The following is a 22,491-nucleotide window of genomic DNA, read 5'->3' on the forward strand; positions in this document are numbered from 1 at the left end:
AATAGATTTCCCTTGACTGCACTACTGTGCCAAAAATGGACATTGGCCATTAGTCTCCAGTCCCTCTCTACTTTTCCCTCTTCCATTCATCGAGTTGTGCGTGACTTGAAACATGGCTTCTCTTTTCCAATGTGTAGCCTCAAAACTACCATCTGCTCAGCCTCTGAGACATCCATTATTGCGGAAAAACTTGGCCGCTATTTCGGCGTTCTTCAGCACGTCTTCTAGTCAAAGTGCTATAAAGAATGTTATGGTCATTGGAAGCGGGCTTATGGGAGCTGGGATTGCTCAGGTTCGAATGAAAATATTTTTAGCTTTTAACACCTTGATCTTTGATTTGATCAAAGAATTTAGTTGTTTATTAAATGTCATGTATTGCTTTTATGAATAAGTAGTAATAATAATACTAATAGTGCATCTTCTTTTACAGATAATGAAATATATATGAATATCATCAGTGCCATTAATTTTGAAGATAATTATTAAGTTTATATTATTATTCATTATTTTAAGCTTTAAATATTTTTCTGTTTCTGATTGGTTCAAATATACTAACCAGCTGGTACTTTAATACTAACTTTGAAATATATTTAGAATATTTATACCGTTATTGATGTCAGTCACCAGATATCAGTGATTAGTACATAATACTAAAACAGCGGGTAGTGTTTTTCACACACTTTGATTGGCTAATCAAGCTCAGGATATCCATTGCTATTCACTTATTCACCTCCAGCTCCACCAAGTGAGCAACACCAAACTGGCGTCAACTCGCGTTAAGTTATGAGCAAAATGGCTTTCCGGTTTGCTACTGTAACAAACAAAATACACGAAGAAGGTGACGAAATTCAGTTTGGAAGTTTTAACAGCTAATGCTTTGTCTGCTTGACTCAAATTTATTGATGAAACCATTGAAAAAGTTTTTTTGTTTACCAGGGATAAAAACCAAGAACCCCCACCCTTCTATCAACTAAGAGCTAATCCTGCCAATGGTTTATTGCATGTGTAGGTTGCTGCAGCCACAAATCATCAAGTGACAATGGTGGATCAAACAAGTGCAATTTTGACAAAATCTATGAGATCCATTGAGAAAAGCTTGGACAGAGTTGCAAAGAAAAAGTTCAAGGATGACGCAGAGGTGGGTAAAAATTAAAATGATCAACAGGTGATGGGCGCTGGTACCTATTTATAATTTTTACCTACTGAACATTGTTAATATAATACCACAGAACTCTATTAACCCTCAGTATGGTTACATCACAGTTGGAAAACTCAACGTTATGTTACCATTTCATCTTTATAGATCTATTGAGAATATTTTGCTATAAGTGAAAAAAAAAAACACACAGGGTAAGTGTGTGCACTCAATAATGTGGCACATACTGTCCATCTACTTATTTACCCTTCGAAGCTGAAGATTGATTGATTGATTATGCATGGCATGTAATTAATTACAGCTAAAGAATTTTGTTATAAGTCCAATAGAGGTGCCAGTAATGAGATTGTCTTAAGAGTCCACATTTAAATAAGATGTGTTGTTACCGTATTTATCCGATTAAGCACCCTGGGTGCTTATTTAATTTTCGTACCTTGAGAGTGGGCACTTTTTCAAGGCTGGGCGCTTATTAAATTTCAAACTTTTCAGCTAGTAGTCAGTGATTTTATTTTGCAACAAAACAATAAATGATAACAAAATGCAAAGATGTACCAAACAAGAATATTAACAGTAATTAATGTTCATTAAAGTGTTTTTTAAAATATTAAGAAACCTTGGCCTGCCTGGAAGTCTTTTAGAAGTACATATATATTTAGTCTATTTCAATCACCTTGTGCAGTAAACTTGATTTTTTGGGGGGAGAAGGGGGACAGGGGTGGGCACTTATTCAAGGTGGACGCTTATTTGAGGTTGGGTGCTTAATCGAATAAATATGATACATCATGTCTTTGCTCAGTGTTATAGACATCTGAACAGCCTTCTTCTTTTTGCCATAATTGTGTCAGATGTCCTTATCTTTGAGGTCAGTAATGGTCTATAACTGCTTTCCATTCTAGGGTGGAAACAAATTTGTAGCTGATACCCTGGCTAGGATAACAATCACCACAGAACCCAATACTGCAATTGCTGACACAGATCTGTTAATAGAGGCCATAGTGGAAAACATGCGTACTAAACATAAGCTCTTCACAGACCTTGACAATGCTGCACCCAGGTATTTATGAATGGATTTTTTGAATCAACAAATGAAATCATTTTCCCATTAATGAATTCTTTAGTTTGTTAGCGTCGGGAACACTTGACCTGCTTGACTGTAAAAGAGACGTAAAGTTAATCCAAACTAGGTATATGTGAAAGGGGTACCCAGGGTTGGACATTGGCACTTACCCTCTTGCCCAGCAGGTGAGTTCCAAAACCATCAGGCGAGTACAAATCAAGGATCACTCGCCTGGCTTGGCAAGTGCGGTTTTCATATACAGAATGTATTTATTCAAAATTAATGTCACTTTTCACTGTCAATTTGAAATGTCCATCTAGTGGTGGATACTTAAGGCATTTGTTTGTTTGTTTTTTGCAGTCACACTATCTTTGCATCCAACACCTCCTCTTTACCAATAAGAGAGATAGCAAGTGTTACAAAAAGGAAGGACAAGTTTGGTGGACTTCACTTTTTTAATCCTGTCCCTATAATGAAGTTGGTAGAGGTACATGGCTGCATACACGTTCTTGTTTGATTTTAGGGTTAGGGAAGGCATATAACATTTTTATTCTCTCACACCACAGCTGGTAGCGATTCTTTTATCCTTTGCTTAAATTTTATTTCCCAATTTTTTTGTTAGGGTAATTAGTCTCGCTTGGGTAAGCAGCGAGACTCATAATCTGCAAGCCATTTTTCTTCGTATTTATGGCACAAAGGGTGTGTCATTGTGCCAGGCGTTCCTAGCGGAGACCGTGGGAAACTTGGAATAATCCTTGCGTAACCGAAGCTATGCATGTTTTGCAAAGAAAGCTTAGGAAAGATTAAATTTAGAGCTTTCGAAATGTGTCAGTCCATGAATTCTATCGCCTGAAAGTGTTGATTACTTTAGAACAAGTGAACACAACTGAGTGGCCAAAAAAATAAGAATCTTTATCAGCAAAACTGCGATGGTTGGGTGTTGTAAACTTTCATTGTATGCAAATGGTCCTTTGATGAGCATGCAGTTTATTTTCAGCTGATCTCCTTTTTTGTGTAATTATGTATCTTGGTAGGTTGTACGAACCCCAGAAACAACAGATGACACTTTTGATGCCCTGTTCCAGTTTAGCAAAGAACTTGGCAAAGTACCTGTGTCTTGCAAGGTTTGTCCACAATTTTATTTTTTAATTCATCAACTAATGTTTTGGTTGCCCACCCAATGTTCCAGTTACCTGAGCTGTTCTAATGACTGCTGCGTCGATACATTTTGTAGTCCTTGCCCTGATATTCAGGAACCTCAGTCACAAACCTTTCTCTGAGTGAGGGTCTCCAATGGGCCTAGTGTGGGGAAGAAGGAAGAAAGATGGGTATCACCAGAATTGTGGGTAAAGTTTTGACATAGTAGTCCTTGCCCTGACGTTCACAAGCCTCAATCTCAAATATTATTTCTCTCTGGGTAATTTCTAAAGGATAAAACTGTATTAAGAAGACACCTCTAAGAGTGGATAAAGTAAGGCCCTCCAGAGGGCCTACAGGGGCGGATCCAGGATTTTTTTTAGTAGGGGGTGCACTCGTCTCTTGCTCTACTTCAACACCAATGAACCACACAGTTTTTTTTTTTTTTGCAAAATACCAGTTGTATTAGAAAACCGCGGGTCATCTCGGGGGGGGGGGGGGGGGGGGGGTGGGCACCCCCTGCACCCTCCCCCTAGATCCGCCCCTGGCCTAGTGTGGGAAAGTAGAAGGAAAGGAGGGTTATCGGAATTGCTGGTGGGGGTGTAGTCCTTGCCCTGACATTCACAAGCCTCAGTGTCAAATTCTTCTCTGGGTATTTACTTTAAGATAAAACTGCATTAAGCAGACGCCTCTAAAAGTGGACAAAATGAGGGTCTCCAGAAGTCCTAGTCAAGTGGAAGAAAGAAGGAGGGGAAGAGGGTAATACATTTGCAAGTACCGCAAAAGTGGGCGTGGATGTGTAGTATGATATGCATCTAACAACCATCCTGTACCCTGTTCAGATTTTCCCTTATCCTATTTCAGTTCTGATTTAAAATTTGATACCTTATTGCAGAGTGTAAAGTAAATAAATAAGTAATTAAATATTAAGTAGATAAATACAGTGGAACCTGGATTTAATGAACCTCTATAGAAAACGACTTCTTTTACCCCAGTAATACTAAAAGATATGAAAAAGAACCGCGATATAACGAAACCTCGTTATAGGGAACAAATTTTGCCAGTCCCTTGCCCCTTTGCTATATAGAGGTTACATTTTAGACAAAATTATTTAGAGGTAAGCGCATCCACAAGGCGATCGATTCTTTGTCTACCACGTCCCTGATTAAATTAGAATTTTTAAGTATAAATTTTGTTTTTTGAGAAGAAGATTGCCAGAAAATACCCCTGGGAGTAGGGAAGGCCGCCAACAACCTACAACAAGCTTAAAATATTGCGTATTAGTATTCACCAAATCAGTGGATAGCAATTTCCGAGTGTACTGATTGGCTCCCGTAACTCGGAATATCCTTGGACATTCACTGTTTTGGGTTGAGATTTAAAGTGGCTTCTTGTTTCGCGACAGTTTCGAAAGATGAAATCTTAGTGGTAACTGAAGCAGCTGTGCCAAAAAATACCAAGAAAGAGACAAAATTTGGCTTGTCGCTGTTTACTGGTCGGTAGAAAAAAATTTTCTCACTGAAGTTGCAACAAAATCATAAGAAAAAATGATCCCCGAAACACTGTTAGTTGAAACGTACGTAAACAAACTCTAACAAAGTGACGTTTTTTATTTACAAAAAGTTCCTCTTTGATTTTTATCCAACTGATTTGGTAAATACAAAAACAACTATCCCCCTCAGGGTCGGTTCATAGCGCTAGATATATAACTCGACACTTCGGGTCTCGGTAAATTTAAGCACTATTCACCTCCCCTTTGGGGGATGGTTGTACATATAATACTAGCCTTCATACTGGGTGCTTTCATGGAAGCAGCTAGAGCTCTCACCATTGCAACATCTTTGCTCCCTAAGTATGTTTAGTTTTAATGCCACCAAAAAAATAACATAATATTATCTTTTTTTTTTATTATGCACACTAAAATATCTTTTAATGGTTAATAAAATTAATTTTGTCTCTTTATAGGATACACCAGGTTTTGTTGTGAATCGTTTGCTTGTGCCGTACATAATGGAAGCTGTCAGAATGCTTGAGAGAGGTATGAACCGGCAGAACTGACTAGTTTCAGTTAGTTTGTGGATTGTGGAGAAAACCGAAAAAGTTAGAAACCCTTTAACGTCAACTACCACACGGGTATGCCCAGTCTGACAAGGTTTCATTTGTTACATTTCAAATTAAGTTCCTTTAAGTAGCAAACTACATGTAATCCTACAGGACAACACTGGAGCAGCTGGCTTCGTAAAAGGGCATAGCTGTTGTCGAGGTTACCGTAGTTACCCTTAACATGTGGATGGTATGTGACACGGGGCATCGAACATTTTAAGGATTTTCGATAAGCTTTTGTTTTGTTGTTAAGGGAAAACTAAGGCGAAAAAAGACTCATTAGACTGGGATGCTGAATATTTTTTCAATGCAAAATGGGTGTGGAAGTTTCTAGAACGGAAGTTAGGGATTATTAAATACATTTTCGAACAGCCTGGGGCTGAGATTGGGGATGGCATATTCAGTGGACACTTGCCCTTACCGTGTCAATTCTCTGCATCTGATTGGGCAGAAAATATTTCCTGTCCAATCAGAATCAAGAGTAAGAGTTAGTGCTCAGAGACTCTCCTGGAGTGTGCGGTCGTTTCGTAGCTTGGTCGAGCGCATCGAGAGAAGGTGCGCGAAAACCACAGGGGACTTTTCACTGCTGGCCCGCCTTTTTGACTCGTCTGCACTGACTGAGAGCCTGGCACACGCCAAGAAATAGACTGTCCTCATAATAGAAGTTGAGTCGCTTCAAAGACATACCGTACTTTCCTTTACTGTTAGTCCATTGTCCGATCTACCAACTATCCAACGCAGAAAGTATCGACAAGAAGGGTTGAATACAGAAATGGAGAATGCAGCGGAAGTAAAAGAAGCTCGTTCCATCTCTCTTTGGTGTCATGAATGTAGCTCTCCGCTGCACACACCAAGAAAGTCTTGGACTTAAGAAGTTCGATAACCGCGCAACAAACCAATGCCTCTTTTAAGAGTCCTCAAGTTTCATGCAAGTCTTGGCTAACACAAACTATTTTAAAGTCTTAAGCTCACATATATCTATAACAACATCACCAAAACCAAAGCTTTTTGTTTGTTTTTTCAAATTGATGCGAAGGGAATCTACTGCGAAACTACGCAATCGATATGCAGTGAAACGATTTGTGGCGAAATGTTTTGTAGCGAAACGACTGGTAAGGTCTCCCGGCGGTTCCTCTTGTACCCTTTGCCCATAACAATTTCGCTGCCATTGGGATAGAGATGAACATTATCATATATTATCTTTCAAGTACACACTTAACATGTTCTTAAACATTTTGTTCTTTGTCTCAGGGGATGCGTCAGCCAGGGATATTGACACAGCAATGAAACTAGGAGCAGGTTAGAAATGTTTTAAACCTGAAATTCGTAAGGGACCAAATATTTTACTTTGTTGGCTAAGAGATCAACGAGAAAAATATTCAAATAGTCGTTGACTGATTTGAGTTGTTAATCGTTCTTATATCTTTCAAGGCCAGCGGGTATTCGCCGGGTCAGCGAAAAAATTAGCCTGCGGACACAGAAGTATTTCGGGTCGTCGCTTCTCTCCACGTGATCTGTGTCCGCAGGCTACGAAAAAATGAGCCCACAAAAGTTGAATTTTTTTTCAGTGCATTCGAAGTAAAATGAACTTAAAGCTTTTCTATAACTTTTGCCATTATAGAAATATCGCTTAGATTTTTTTATTGTTTGAACAACGCATGCGCAGTAAATGATCGTCCCACAATGATGGAAGAGACTTCTTTTAATTAAATTTCGCTTTTTCACAACATTGGTTAAAAGGGCCTTTGCCGTCACTGGCACGTGAGACCTTCGGGACTCGCGCGGAATCGCCATCCAAAGATTTCGGAGGCATAATCTTTGGAAGTTTGAGGCAGTTGGTAGCCGCTTTGCACCGACGCCCGCCACCATAACAATAAGATACAAGAGAGCGGCCACAGTTCGAAATGAGTTCGGCTCAAAAAAACAGTTTGACGTCTGAGCTGGGCCTAGCCCATTGTATAAAGTTGCTGTTTGTCCTTCTATATTCAGCAAAATTTTTAGGTATCCTTTTTTACGATACTAAACGTTCGTGGCTCAGTGTCCCGCTCATGTGAAGGGTTTTACTGTGCTCCAAAAAAGGCACGCTTCTCAATAACTTAAAATATACTTAACTGCCGATTTGTAGCAAACAGCTATGGAAAAACAGTCCACCTGTGCATGTATTAAACTTGTAGTATCAATATTTACTTATTTCTCGTGCATAATTAAACAAACTGTTGGCATATGATTCTTATAACTTTCTTTTCCCCTTTACGTGTAGTTTTTCACTTATCGTCAAATTGCTAAAACAATCTCATTTTCTTAAAGCAGAATCTTCACCAAAATGTAATCAGGAATCTAGGAAGGTAAATTCAGTATTCTGCATTGCCAAGTATTTTTTCAAAAACATGACAATTAAGTACTTGGAGCGAAGGCAAATTTTGCCTGACGGGGAGTTAACTGCTAAATATGTCGCATTTAGCCAACAAATGACAATAAACCGAGATTACCTTCGAGGAATTAGCGGACAATCAGCGTAGAAACCGCATGAATAACGGAAAGACCAATGAATAATGATTGGCGGTACAGAAACGGTAGGAAACCGACCACGAATAAAACTGCGAGCAGCCAAAAGTGGTGGGATACCGCTCAAGAAACCACATGAAAGTAAACGTCTGAAAAGAGTGACAAAGAGGATTAGCATAAATAGTTAAATACAGCAACCGCAATTTAAGAAACCAGGAAAAAGCAAATTAATTCTTTGTATTCGCAAGGCTGTTAATTTTGCGGCGTGAAAAGTTATTTCGGACCTGACATCTCTTCCCGTAAGCTGAAACACATCGTGCAGTCGTTTGCGTGTAAGCCTCATGATGAAATACACAACTTCATTTAGGCTGGAGCAAAGGTTGGTGAGCGCGAAAAAGAAGATTGCGAAGCTTGAGGCCCTCGCGAGAGAGGCGACTTCACCAAGGAGTGTCGACCTTAATGGCCGTCCAGAGTTTAAAGTGTCGAAAAAAGTTCGGCTCCTGGACGCTTCTTGCTGCGGCTCGTTGATGAAAGAGAATCGAATTCAAGAGGAAATTATTCTGTGTGCCGATAAAACAGATAACTTGAACGGCAAGTTGCTTTCTTTTCGGTGCAAAGTAGTGGATTCAGAGCGTACGCACCACAGTTTGGAAGTTCAAAATTTGGCTTTGCAAGAGCATATTTTAAAAGTCGAGGAAAGAATTGCTGTGTTAGAACTCCTCCTTAAGGGCTCAAAGCAGCAAATAGGTTTTCATCCTGAAAAAGGAGAAGTCCAGTTAAAGGTGCGGGAACACACCTCCAAACTAGAAAGCCAGATTAAGAAGATTATAACCCGTGATGAAGTTGAGTTGACAGGTGAAACAATCAAACTGATGAAATCAGATGCAGACAACGAAAACGCTCAGATTGTTTGCAAAGTTAATGCTTTGGTGAATTTTCGCGACGGCGTAATAAAACAAAATCGCGAAGAGAAATAAGCGGCGAGAGGAAAATTAGTGATGTAAGAGGAAATAAAGAGTACCTAACCAGCGTTCGATGGTTCTACTCGTCTAGAGGATCTTCTGGTTGTGAAAAACTCGAAGTACGACAATTTTCAGACAAACTTTTGTCTTCGAATGAATTAAGTCAGAGAAAAGACAATGTCGAGAGAATCTTTTCACTGGATTTTCACACCCTTCACGTTTGGGACAAATCTAGAAGTGTGGAGCACCAAACGCATCATAGAGAAACGTTGAGTAAAAGTAGAAAGTCAAGTGAATTGGACAGTGAATCAAAGCCGAGAGACTTTGAGAAAGAGAGTAGCACTAACACTCTTGGAAAGTTTCGCACATCCAAACGTTTTACCGTTGGCAAAGATCATCCACCTAAGCCTGAGAATGAAGAAAAGTTATCTGCTGAAACGAATAAAGAGTTTGCAACAGACAATCAAGCTAGTATTAAAACTGAACGAGAAGCCGGCATATACAGACTTTCTCTTGGGAGTAAACACTACTCGGACCAAATGAAGATGGGCACTCAGTTTTCGGGTCGATCTTTGGAGGCAAAGAACGATGTCGGTAGAAGAGGATAAGGAAGAGCTAGCAACTTTCGATTGTTTATTACTGATAGAAATTTTCGCCACAGTGAGGAACGCGAAGACAGCGGTCCGAACGATTGCTCGGAAAATCTCTCAGTCGAACAATCTGGAGATGTTATTTATAATTTCCAGGCGCTCAGCGCAGAAGTGGGCACTTGTCATTACGAGGAAGGAACTTTGGAAGGAGATCTATTGAAATTACGAGCAAAACTTAGCGTTCTCGAAAGTTACATTAACAAGTTGATCCAGGAAAAAAGTGCACTGCTCAATGAATTGAGTGAAACGAAGGAAACTGCCGAGAAAAAAGTTCTAGAAAGTGCTAAATTTCTTTTCTTCATAAGCAACGCTAGAAATGTTAAGGAAGAGGTTAGCCGCAAGGAAGCAAATTGGAAGGACCAGTTCTTGTTTGAAAGTGACAGCGAATATGCCGCCGATGATTTCCTTAAAGTTGAGGAACTCGCCGCGGGCTTGCAAGGCACAGCCGCTTCCATGTTTCAAACCGACAGTAGACATTTGGAAGAAGAGCTCATAAAATTGCAAGCAAACCAACATTCTCATCTTGAAAGCTTCCTTGAAGAATCTCTCCGGGATAAAACCGCATTACTTGCTGAATTATACGATACGAAGAGCAGTAATCTGGGTGAAAAAAGCTACCATAAGTACCCTTTTTACAGCCCCAGCATCAACGGATTGGAGGCTTTGGTGAGCTGTAAAAGTTGTGAACAAACTTTTCAGGAAGGACGGATTTTCCTTGAGATAAGTAGAGAAATTTCCAGAGAAGTTCGAAAAATTCGTGAACTCGCAGCAGATTTGCAAACAAAGTACACCACCTGCAAAACAGAGTTAGAGAAACAAAGAACGATACTAAGTACACTTCTCTCACGCGAGGAAGCTGCAATACGGCAGGCACGCGAGGACGCGCGTGAATTGCAGCTGAAACTCAAGAAAAGTCATTTGAATGTAGTGACTTAATGGTAAAAGCACTCATTGAAGACAAAAGACGAATTGAAATAAATATTCAGGAATTAGCGAGCTATGTGCCACAAAAATGTCGCTCTAGTGATGAAGATCTTGAAGAAATGCGATTGCCTTGTGCAAGGATAAGATTAGGCGGAAGCGAGAATTAACCCAAACCAACACGATTCTTGAGAAAAATATCAACAGTTGTGAGAGACCAGGGCACTAGTTACAGAACCAGGAGCTTTCAAGAGCTCTAAATACAAACAAATGAACCGTTAGGGCGTAACGCCTTCGAACAAAAGGGACTCAGTTTGTTGAATGAAAGATTCAATGATACTTGGCACGATTATGCAAAACACGACGGGATTGACAATAAATGAGGTTTCAAAACTGAAACGTTAGTGATTTGATTTGACGTGGCGTGGCGTCGATTTTAAGGGGACAGATTTATTTCAAAGGCATAGTAAAAGATTGTTCCGTGAGAACAGGTAAAAAATTGCAGAAGCCTGCATTAGCCGGCTTCCCTTTTATGAAAAGCACCAATAGGAAGGCTGCTTTTAAGTGGAATATGTACTCGTAATCACGAGCGTGAATACCGCGCCGATTGTTATCGCCGAAAGATAGAGTACGAGTAGACGCTTAAAGGCAACAATGGCAGCGAATGAAACTATGGAGCAATTGGAGAAAGACTTAAACCAAAATGTTGTGGAGTTTAACGGCAAATGCGGGGATGACCAGCTGAAAATCAGTGAACAACCCGCGAAGAACTCGAGAGATGTTACAGAGGCTGCAAGCTGTGCCTCGCCGCTTGAATCTGGAGAACAGAATAATGCTGTTGTTTCTAACGGCAACGCAGTGGAAGAGGTGAATGTTGATGATCATGAAAGTCCTTTACAAATGGAAGATGTAAATGGAGGTGATGCTGTTACAAGCTCAGATGCCGTCGCAGATGATTGTTTGCCTCTTAGATCTCAAGATGAGTCCAGTGCTGATGTTGTAATGGACGTTAGCGAAGAAGCATCAGCTGATACAACTCCTGTACTGCCTGAGCAAACAGATAGCGACGATGTACCAAGCTTAGATGCCGTCTCTGATGAGTTTTCCGAAATGAAGGCGCGAAAAGAATCACTGCAGCGTCTATGTGACGTGTTAATGGAGGAGAGAGACCAAGCAACGCGTGCTCTGAAAGAAAAAGATGATGAAGTATTGCGGCTAAGAAAGCGCTTATTGGAGAGTGAAGCAGAGAAAGAGAGCGTGAAAACTCAACTCGGAGAAGCTTTGGATCGATCAGGCCTGGCCGAGAAAAAAATGATCAATGAACAAGAAGAAAACACGAGACGGCAGACAGAGATCACGAGGCTTACAAAAAAAGTTGAACAACTAGAGGCAGAGAACGGCAATTTGAAGAGTCAACTTCAACAAACGTCCATAACAAACGGCGTTTTAAATGGTGAAAATAAAATGTCTCCTGAGTCAGAAACCGTCACGTTATCGTACGCAGGCGAGCCCGCCTCCGATGTGATTTCCACCGTTGACGGAGCTGAAGATAAAAGCCAAGAAATTCCTGATATCGGAACTAAAGAATCGGAGATTGCAGATGAGCCAAAACGTGCTGATGGAACAAAGGATCACGAGTCTGACTCGAGTAATGAAGAGGTCGTGAGGAGAAGAGAGAGAGCGGCAAAACGCACCGCTCCAAATTTTTACCGTCACTCTTTCGCGGGAAGCTTGCCGCGGCCATTCCACAGCTTCGAGTTGCCGCGTCAGACTTCAGTTTCTCGAGAAGATGGCGCTCGTAATGAAAGATCGGGGTCATTTCATTCGGATACGAGCGGCGAGAGCGAGTCGTCTGAGAGTGGTATTCATTCTGTTTCTGGTTTACCAAGCTTCATGAGGAGATCCGATAAACCTACCTTCCGCAAATCGGGTTACAGCCCCGTTCAGTTCAGTTTTCAACCGCTACCCGAGAGTATAACACACAGACGAGAGAGTTGGGATGCTACGCGGTACACAAGACCAAGAGGGGGTAGCTTGAGCAGGGCCCGTGAAAATTCCGAGAGTGAAAGCAGCGGGATTGGCAGTTTATCAAGCGTGGTGCACAACGAGAACGAGTTAAACTCAGCGCCAGATCACTTAGACGGAGGGCGAGGAGAGAGCAAGGAGGAAGTTGAATCAGAAAAAGGTAGCGTGACAGTGCATGTGTCCTCGCTGCCTTCAACAGATTCTCACAGCAACGCTGAGGATTCGCAGAATTCCGAAGATTTGATTTCGGGAACTGTCATTTCGATAGACGAAAGTCCCCCGAATGTGTCGTTACAAAATGGAGAAAAACTGGATTCAAACTGGAGCTCTCAAGATCAAGAGCACCCTGAGGAAGACGAGAAGAAAGAAAATGTTTCTGAATTAGTAAACATTTGGAACAAAAGAACAACTGAAGTTACCGATGTATAGCAATGAATATAATCCATTGCCTGTCTCTTGCCTCAATTTAGAGGTATAAGGATTAACAAGGCATGGGGATGTTGATGTAATCGCCTCATGTTTGAGCTGCTTTTTAAATCGCTAGACTGAGATGAGTGAAAGATACCTTACGCATGCTGTTTAGTCAAGTGTTCGATACTCGCGATGTCCCTCGGCGCGATCAAGCGTTCGATGTCGTGACGCTTGTAAACGTTCTTTTCATTCTTCCGCCAAAGACATAATACGAGGTCTCATGGGTCAACGGATTAAAGCATTATTTTGGCTTCTAGGAAAATTGAAGTGAGGCACACACAAAGCTCTGGTTATTAAAAATGTTTGTTAAGCATGAAATATTACGTACAATAGTCAAATATGTTGTAAGTGGTCTAACCGAAACGGTTTTGTCAACAAGCCTCTTTACTTTTTCAGCTTTTTACTCTTAGCATGCAATAGACTGAAAACATGTACCATAAAAAGTCTCCGTACATGTAATTCGTAGAAATAGGAAACCTGCAATTTCGGATTTGAGAACGAGATGGAGATAGGAATCAGAAAAATTCTCAATTTCGTAAAGCTTTAAATTTAACACGTCTAAAATTTTAAATAAAACAATACCGAAGTGCTTGTAAATTCACAAAGCCTAGGATGACCGAACACATACAAATTTTATAGCACCGCTTCAAATGCATTTCTAGAGGTCTAAAAGAACTGTAATAGCCTAAAAAGCGCTTTAAGCCCCAGTATCAATATATAAATTCTCCAGACTGATCTACATACATTTCCTTAGAGAATTAGTCAGGAGAATTGGATAAAATATCAAAGCATTTTTCCTGTTGCGATCATTTTATGAATTCTCATAACTTTTTCTCTTGATAATGCATTGATACTGTAAGGAGAAGTTGGATGTTGGTCACTCTTGGGGTTTTAAAGGTTTAAATATTGGGAGGAAATAGTGGTTAGGTGTGCATGCCCCTTAAAACGGCTAAAAAGCTTTTCAGTTTTTTACGTGGCAAATTGACTATTTCGTGATGAACGTTAACACTAAAAAGTCACGACTGTTGTGTTAATTTTCATATGAAGATACAGACGTTCGTCTCATTGTAAACTGTTTTTGCCCCAAAGCAATATAACTTCTTTTTGGTTCATTGATACAGGTTGGGACGGAACTGAGCTTGGTTTTAGTAGTTTAAATGAATACTTCATAATTTTTTGGTCAAGTAAAGTAGACTTTTTTTCCAACACAATCCTTACCTGTTGTGTGAAACAATCAAATAATTTTTAAGCTAAACAATATGACCAATATCAAGTTGTTTACAGGAATGTTTATCGCTTTCTCGACAAACGCGCCCATCTCGCGTAGAACCAATGCTGATCACTCGCGCGATATTTTTAAATAAAGATGTAGAGCCAGCACGTTATTGTTAACTTAGTTAACTGGGCTGCCTGTAAGGCAGATCCAGTTCATAAAATGGGTAGATTAGTGTCAAAAAATGAACACTATCAGTTATTAACCCAGTATCCCAAAGGGCGTTGCGTGATCCATAAACCATGTTTGTCCATTTTCGCAGAGTCTGTTTAAAGATTGATTCTGTTCTTTAATGCAAGCAACACACGCCTTTTGGAGGTCCAAAAATTTCGGATAAGGATAAAGAAGACTCGTCCGACGAACAGGAACTTTGAGAATTTTGCACTCAAGTTTATCTCATAGTCTCATTGGCCAGGGGGCAAATAACCGGCGAAGCTTCGAGAACGCAAAGCTTCACCGGAAGTTTGAAATGCCACGTTGATGAAAAAGAGTACTGTACAAGTTTCAGGGACTTAGCATCATTGAGCTTACAGTTGTTCTCAATGTGGCCCAGAGTTTTTGCTTTTGTTTGTATCTGTACGATTAAATTCGTGCACGATCGAGTGTTATGCTTCTCCTTATTTCTGTGTCTCCGCCTATTCAACAGTCGAACGAGCACGATTAATGCACGATAAACTTTGAAAGTTCACGGCTCGCTTCAACACCTTTTTGTGTATATGTTGTGGTTCAATTTTATCCTTGGTTTAAATTTTATTTTCTTTTGTTTCAAACTCATTATCATATATTACCATACCCCAAAACAAAAGAAAATAAAATTTAAACCGAGGATAAAAATGAACCACAACATATACAACCCGTATTTTACTGAAAGTGTTCTGAATACGTACACTGTAAGTGTGACGAGGGAAAGTATATTTAGGGTTTTAACTATGTATTAAGGTCAATTACATTAAGCTTCGAGATGAATCGCTCGAACAAAAAATAATTTATGTTCGTGTTATCAGCACGTTGACCCAGAGTCAAGTTACGTTAGAAAACAAAACCCGTTATCGTCTATTGATCATCTCTATCAGTCTTGGTTGAATTCGTGATGGGTTTTTTAGTCGGTTGTTTTCTCTTAAAAACTGTTCGCTGTCTGCTGTCTGTTGTTGTCGTTTTCATGCAGTCCAATAATTCTGTACAGTCTAGGATGTTGTGAAAGGGTTTACGACAAATAATCACTCTCGATATGGTTGTCTTCAGATCTTCTTTATTGCGGAGCTCCACGCGCTCGCGAGTGGAGCCCCATACGTAGATTGGTAATCCATCCATCCGAGAAATTTTGGTAATCACGTGACCGTCCGTACCACAGGCATACCAATGTAAAATAATTCAGTTAACAAGTATGACACCACAGGCAACTCGAGGTGTTTTTGGCGGGAAATCTCATGGCCACCTGGACTTTTAGACAGAAAAAACAACAACAAGGTCGAGTCTTTTTCGACCTTATTCTTTACGTCTACACTCATGTGGATAAGAGAGAAAGAGCCAGAGCGAGTGATTTAAAACAAAGGAGACGAATTTCGTTGGAAGAAAAACATGAAAATTTCATAGTGGCGGTGAGAAAATGAGAAATGCTGGCGGCCAGCAAGGTGAAAATGAGCGGCAGTGAAAAAATTAAAGTGAACAGGAACACAAGCAACAAAATTTTTGCTGAGCACGTACAAAAATTCCTCCATAAAAATAATGTGAAAGTAGGAAGTTTGACGTTTTAGTAGTGCAAAACAACGGCAGAGAAATTTGCAAAAAAGTGTACTGCACGTGCAAATTTGTTTTGTTTTGTTTTGTTTTTTTTTTTGTGGTGCTTATTAGATCTATTGATTTTGCTTTATGAGTATCTAGTCAACGAGAGCTTCGCTTTTAGCCCTGGCTAAATCTATATTTTACATTTACGGTCACAGGTTTCCCCTTCTGTCACGCAATGATCGGCAACAAGTTTAAATATGGCAGCCCAGTTTAACTCGCCTTTCGGCGAGTCTAGTTTATCGTAAAACCTTCTACCCCTGACGTATCCCAAATCAATCAAAATATAAGAAAAGTCTTTATACAGACTATATTACATATTAGATTATATAATATATAGATTTAGCCAGGGCTAAAAGCGAAACTCTCGTTAACATCTATAATTTACTCAAACAAAATAGGAAATCGTGTAATGCTAAGCGGCGACGGCAACAAAAACAGCCGAAAAAAAAAATCAGTAGGTCTTATTAGCAAAAACACAACTTTGCACGCGCAGCACACTTTTTATGTACATTTCTTTGCCGTTGTTTTGCACGACTATAACGAGAAACTTCCAGGAACTTCCTAAATGACCACTCCAGAAAATACCACAACATACCATAATTCTCTTTGTTTGTCACCCTAAATTTTGCGTAAGCATCGTTTTCAGTTTCTCTTGGGGCAATTTTAACTCCCAAGAGAAACTTAAGACAATGCTTATGCAAAATTTTGGAGTGACAAACAAAGAGCATTATGGTATGTTATGGTATTTCTGGAGTGATCAATTACACGTTTTATAGAGGAAATGTTGTATGTGTTCCTGTTCACGTTTACTTTTTTTCACTGCCGCTCATTTTCACCTTGCTGGCCGCTAGCATTTCTCATTTTCTCACCGCCGCTATAAAACTTTCATGTTTTTCTTCCAACAAAATTAATCTCTTTTGTTTTTTTATATCTCTCTCTGTTTTCCACGTCAATGTAGACATTAAGACATTATTGTGAAAACACAGGTGAAATTCTGAAAATGTTATGTGCAAGACGTCATTTTGTGAAAGTTGTGGCGTTTATTTTTTTCCATAAGATCAGTTCCTACCACACAGTCGACTGCAAACCGCGTATAGCGGTTTTTTCTTAATAAAAATACGTGACCGGCACATCAGAGAAATGTCGGAGCCTCGGGAGGGTGGAGGGGTTGGGTACTTCCTTGTGAAAAGCAGTTATGCTTGTGGAAAAATTAGAATTAGACTAATCTGGGCGTGACTCAGTCTCTATTGACACCTAAGAAACACCATACGAAGGGAAGGAAGGGGAAGTGGGTACTTTCAAGTGAAGGAGGCAGTTGTGCTTGTCGAAAAATTAGAATTAGTCGTTCAGGCTCTATTTGACCCCTTAGGCACACCATGCGAACCCCAGAAGGGGGAGGGGTAGTTTCAAGTAAAGGAGGGCAGATATGCTTGTCGAAAAATATTGGCTTGCCATCCTGAACACGTAAGTGACACCAAAATCTGCACTTAACACCCCCTCCTTTCGTTTAGGACTCCCTCGGGTAGTGAACCCATGTTCACATCCCACCCGTTCCATTTTATCGTGTGTTCAATACCTCCCCCCCCCCCCCACCCCATCGCCCGTTAAATTGCGCTCCAACTTTCTTGACTTATTTTTAACCCTTTCTGGTAACTTTCAAGTAAACTTTTATTTTTATTTACTTTTCTAATTTTAGGTTATCCAATGGGACCAATGGAACTGGCAGATTATGTAGGACTCGACACGACAAAGTTTATTATTGACGGTACGTTTTGTAGTCACGTCCAAAGTAAGACGAAAGTGCTTCTCCGCTCTTCGCATTCTATTTAAGTTGTGTCATGTTGTTGCCTTGCAAAGCTTATGATTTGTAAGTAAGCTCAACGTCGCTTCTTTTTTGGTTCAAGTTTTCTCAGTAGACAGATGCGCAAGTAGTTACTCGTATTTGCCAGCGCAGATAATACGAAATTTTCTATGAAACCATCGAATTTTCCTTGACTTAATTGTACTGGCAAACACCGTCCTTGAAGAATTTTTTCCTCAGGACAAAACAACTCTCCCATGTTCAAAAAGAATAAGGAGACTTTTCCCACATTTTTCCGTCTATAATGCCTTTGGAAAACTAGCCTCCGATCAGGCTCACTTGTGAGAGTTCGGGGATGTAGGGACCTTACGAAACCACGACGACAACGGCAACGGGAACGTCAAACACAACTGCGAGGTGAAATGTCCAAATTTTAAATTTACTTGGGAACGGCAAGGCGATAAATTCTACCATCTCTGTTCGAACTTGAACGCGTTCCCCTCTCTTCAGCTCCAGCCAAAATCCTCTTCTTTTAAGTAACAGGGCGAATTGGGATAATCGCGAAAACGTTTAAAAGGATGCGAAGTCTGTTTTTCAGCGACGTTTTCATGGACGTCGCCGTTGTCGGATGGGAAGGTTCCTAATGTTTGGCGGCGGCGCCTTTTACACGCGCCGGCGTAGCAAGCGAAAAGAATGGAGCGAGGAAAAGCGAATTGCTAAATGTTTTTAGGCCTTACACGTTTGGCCAAAAAACAGCAAACATCCCGCCGTAAAATTTTGCTTTCTCGCTTTTTAACTCTTTTCTTCCCTATTTATTTCACACTTTCTCTCTCTGCTCATAATTTTTAGGAAGGTTGTCTACACCTGCATTTTCCAAATTCTATGCCATAAATTACAAACCTTTGGATATCGTCTTCATTTTCTCGTCGTTTTTATATTTCAGGTTGGCATGAAAAACACCCAGATGTGCCGCTTTTTGAGCCGAGCGAAATTCTTAACGACCTTGTCGCTCGAAACAAGTTGGGCAGGAAGACTGGAGAAGGATTCTACAAGTATGACTAGAACTCAGGCTACAACAAAGTGAACAACACGGTTGATCTCTCAGGATCACAAGCGAGTGGATCCTTTAAGCAAAGCCAAGAGTTTCGTCAACTTGAATGACTAAAAGTTTGTTTTTAAATTTCCTCTTCCAAAATGAACGCTGAGAGGAAGGTTTTACAGTGTTCAACTTTGCTTATTTTAAGTTATAAATATTTGCAATTTCTCCCACCATTGCCTTCAAAGTTGTATTGAAACCCTTCTTACTTCAGTGATTCATTAAAGAGGCTTGAACTCTGATCTTTCAACAAGTTACTGTCGCCTGTACCTTATTACATACAGCTATTTCGAGAAACGTTGTCGGAAAGAATGTGCACGTGACAACCCCAAAAGGTAATATGGGATATGATCAATACATTGTTTCTGACACTTAAGCTGTCGAAGCTACTTTTGTTGCTTTCCTTTAGCACTCGCAAACATACGTCCATGGCCTCTCGTGCCATTCTTTCAAATTTCTTTGAAAAACAGTGAATACAAAACCACGCACAATACCTTTCGGGATTGTGGCGAGCAGTTTTTCCGACAACCTCTCTCGAAATAGCTGTATTCACCATTTTCACATAGACCATAATGCACCTTGTTTACCCTTAAAAATTTTGCAAAACGATTGTTTCCAATCTCTCCTGGGTATTACAATCGTCCCAAGAGAAATCGAAGACAATGGTTATGCAAAATTTTGGGGGGTAATCAAAGTGCATTATGGCCTATGTGAAAATAGTGAATACGGGTGAACGTTCAACCCTTAAAAGGTCTTAGAAGTGGCTCGAATTAGTTCCCACCCTGTGTAAGAGAGACTTTGAGGGCGGGACGGCAAAGGAGTGTGCAAAAAGGCATGATGCACGTGCAAAGTTGTTTTTTTGCCAATCTAGACCGATGGCTTTTTTGCCGTTCTCGTTGACGTCGACGTCGTCGTTGCTTAAGCTCCCTGATGGCCAATTTGTTTTTCCTGTCCCCAGTGACAGTACCAGAAGTCTTTACGACAGCTTACTCGGTCCAGTTTCCTGGTCGTAAGGCTCGGGTTCGATTCCAAGTTATGAATTAAAGAAGAAGGCGAATTCAAACACCAGAAAGCTCCGAAAATTTTTCCGAGCTCCAGGTGAGAATCGAACTCACGACCCCCGAGTTCTAGTTCGGACGCTCTAACCACTGAATTTCTTTTTTAGTTGAAACACTTTCAATAACCGTTCAAAAATGTTTTGAGCATGTAAACAATTTCTTCTTTTAAAGCCAAAGTGGCAGAGAAGCTAGCCTGTGTGTTACGTTAAGCCGTTGACCTTGTATCCTTCGTCCTTACACATCATGATCACGATTGCTAATCCCAGGAGAAGTTGAAATCAAAGCTTATGTAAAATTTTGTGATGAAACAAATTGCATTTTTGGGAATGTGAAAGTCGCAAATGAAAGTTTTCACGTTTCACTTGCGTTTCACAGCCCCACCAAAGTAGCGCAATTAAGTTTAACTTGGTCTTTGAAAGATCTCCTTTCTTGAAGTTGTTAACGATGGTACTAAAAAGAACTTCTTCAGCCTGGCAAACGAAACCGGGGGCGCGATGCGTGTTCGAGCGGAGGCCCACACCTAAGAAAGTTTGGTAATCTATGCATTCGAGAAATTTTGGTAATCACTTGACCGTACGTCCGACCGTCAGTCCGTCCGCACCCCAGGTATACCAAAATGGTGTTTTTGGCGGTAAATCGCATGACCACCCACACTTTGAGATAAAAAAAAACAACAATTTTTCGACGTTATTTTTTATGTCTAGGCTCATCACGTGGATAACAGAGGTAGACCTAGAAAGAGTGATTAAAAGCAAAGGAGACTAATTTCGTTGGAAGAAAAAAATGAAAATTTCACAACGGCGACGAGAAAATGAGTAATGCTAGCGACCAGTAAGGTGAAAATTAGTGGCAGTGAAAAAAACAAAAGCGAACAGGAACACAAGCAACAATTTTTTGGTGAGCACATACGACCATTCCTCCATAAAAAAAATAATGTGTAACCAGGAAGTTTCACTTTTTTTAATCGTGCAAAACAAAGGCAAAGAAATGTTCAAAGGAGTGTGCTGCACGTGCAAATTTGTTTGTTTGGTTGTTGTTGTTTTTTTTTTGCTAATTATTGATTTGTTGCCGTTCTCATTGCCGTCGACGTGTAGTATTACACGATTTTATTTTATTATTATTTTTTTGTTTATAAGTATCTAAGCTTATCTAGTCAACGAAAGCTTCGCTTTTAGCCCTGGCTCATGAATCTGTATTCTAGGTTTCGGATAGGTGCGTGCCGCCCAGGGTCTTAACGAAACTGTGGGACCCGTTTATGTTCTCTTGATGAAACCCCGTTCCTATTCAAGGATGAGAAAAACGAAAATTGATCCTTTATTCAAGTCCGAAACCCGAGAAATGACTCTCAATCTCAATCTCAATCTCAATCTATTTAAAAGAAGCTTTGTCATAAGATATACAAGTACAAAAAGGAGAGAAGAATTCAAAACAGCGTTGCGTAGCACTGATTGGCATTTAAGTCGTTAACGAAGCTGAAGATGCAGATACAGCTTACGAAGTATTGAAAGAAAAATACAAAGGAATTTTCGACACCAGTTTTCTCTTTAAAAATGTAAAAGGCAAGGAGTTGACTAATAAAATCACAAAGCCTTGGATTTCTAGGGCCCAGTTTATAAAATACGTTCCATTTTCTTTTCATGTTTGTTCTGCAGACAGGAGGATTGTATGACTCGGCATATCTAGTAGAATGATTATGGATTTTTACTTCCAGTTTGAAATAAAGTTTTGAAAAGAGAGAGGTAAACTATAAATTTCAAAAATGTCGAGTTTTTGAAAAGGGGGTTTGCTAGAGACCCTGTAATCTGCAGCACAGTTTGTCCGAACAGTTCGTGTCTGTAACACTGGAATCTATAAAGGTTCGTTCGATAAGAAATAGGGAAATTTCTTGGGGAAAATAAATCAGGACAAGTCAATGCATAAAGCGATAATAGTAAAGATATATTTAATTAATTTTAAACTCCTTTCCAGTCGAATATCGTCGACTCTGATCTTAGGCCCTGTTCAACAAGGAGGGAGCATAGGCGTACGGGCCGGGGGGCGAGGGGGGCTGCAACCCCCCCAAAGTTTGGGCAACTCAGATTTTTTGGGCAGCAAGAGAAAATTTGGGCAAAGCCAGTTTTCAAAGACGTTTCCATGTTTTTTATTTTTAATATTATTTTGAAGAGATAAATATTTCCTATTTTAACCAGAAGTCGGAGTAATAATTTAGTTACGTTCACACGAGACAGTGGTTGCCTAGCACGTGATGAGTTTCTGGTTATAAGGGAAGGGTATCATATGCTGATTTTTTTTTATTGTTGGGCACTGTACTTCACTGCACTAGCTAGAATAGGCTATTGCCAGTCGTGAATTGATTAGAATAAACTTCCGCATAACTTTCTAGAATCACCTCCGCTCCTAGAACAATGTGTGGCAGAACACGCATCAGCAATGGGTCTGAAAGTGAAGAAGTGGCTGACTAATTCTCAGTTTGAATTACGAGAAGAATCAT

The 22,491-nt window shown here is 40.1% G+C and overlaps 1 protein-coding gene, 1 non-coding gene and 1 pseudogene across 2 annotated transcripts; all 3 read left to right on the top strand.

The window, feature by feature from the left end:
* Positions 1-67: 67 nt before the first annotated feature.
* Positions 68-19,184, top strand: LOC140946344 (hydroxyacyl-coenzyme A dehydrogenase, mitochondrial-like). The gene is made up of 9 exons (XM_073395446.1): positions 68-292; positions 1,010-1,138; positions 2,053-2,210; positions 2,574-2,700; positions 3,248-3,337; positions 5,316-5,388; positions 6,705-6,752; positions 17,742-17,810; positions 18,790-19,184. Exons 1-9 carry the CDS (start codon positions 113-115, stop codon positions 18,906-18,908), a joined length of 993 nt encoding a protein of 330 aa, XP_073251547.1. The 5' UTR covers positions 68-112; the 3' UTR covers positions 18,909-19,184.
* On the top strand, positions 7,188-7,316 carry LOC140947148 (U11 spliceosomal RNA). The gene has a single exon (XR_012166925.1). It is a non-coding gene; the product is annotated as a U11 spliceosomal RNA (small nuclear RNA).
* LOC140946582 (uncharacterized) lies at positions 7,752-14,365 on the top strand (annotated as a pseudogene).
* Positions 19,185-22,491: the final 3,307 nt, after the last annotated feature.

The sequence above is a fragment of the Porites lutea genome, chromosome 8, assembly GCF_958299795.1.
Source record: "Porites lutea chromosome 8, jaPorLute2.1, whole genome shotgun sequence".
Classification (NCBI taxonomy): domain Eukaryota; kingdom Metazoa; phylum Cnidaria; class Anthozoa; order Scleractinia; family Poritidae; genus Porites; species Porites lutea.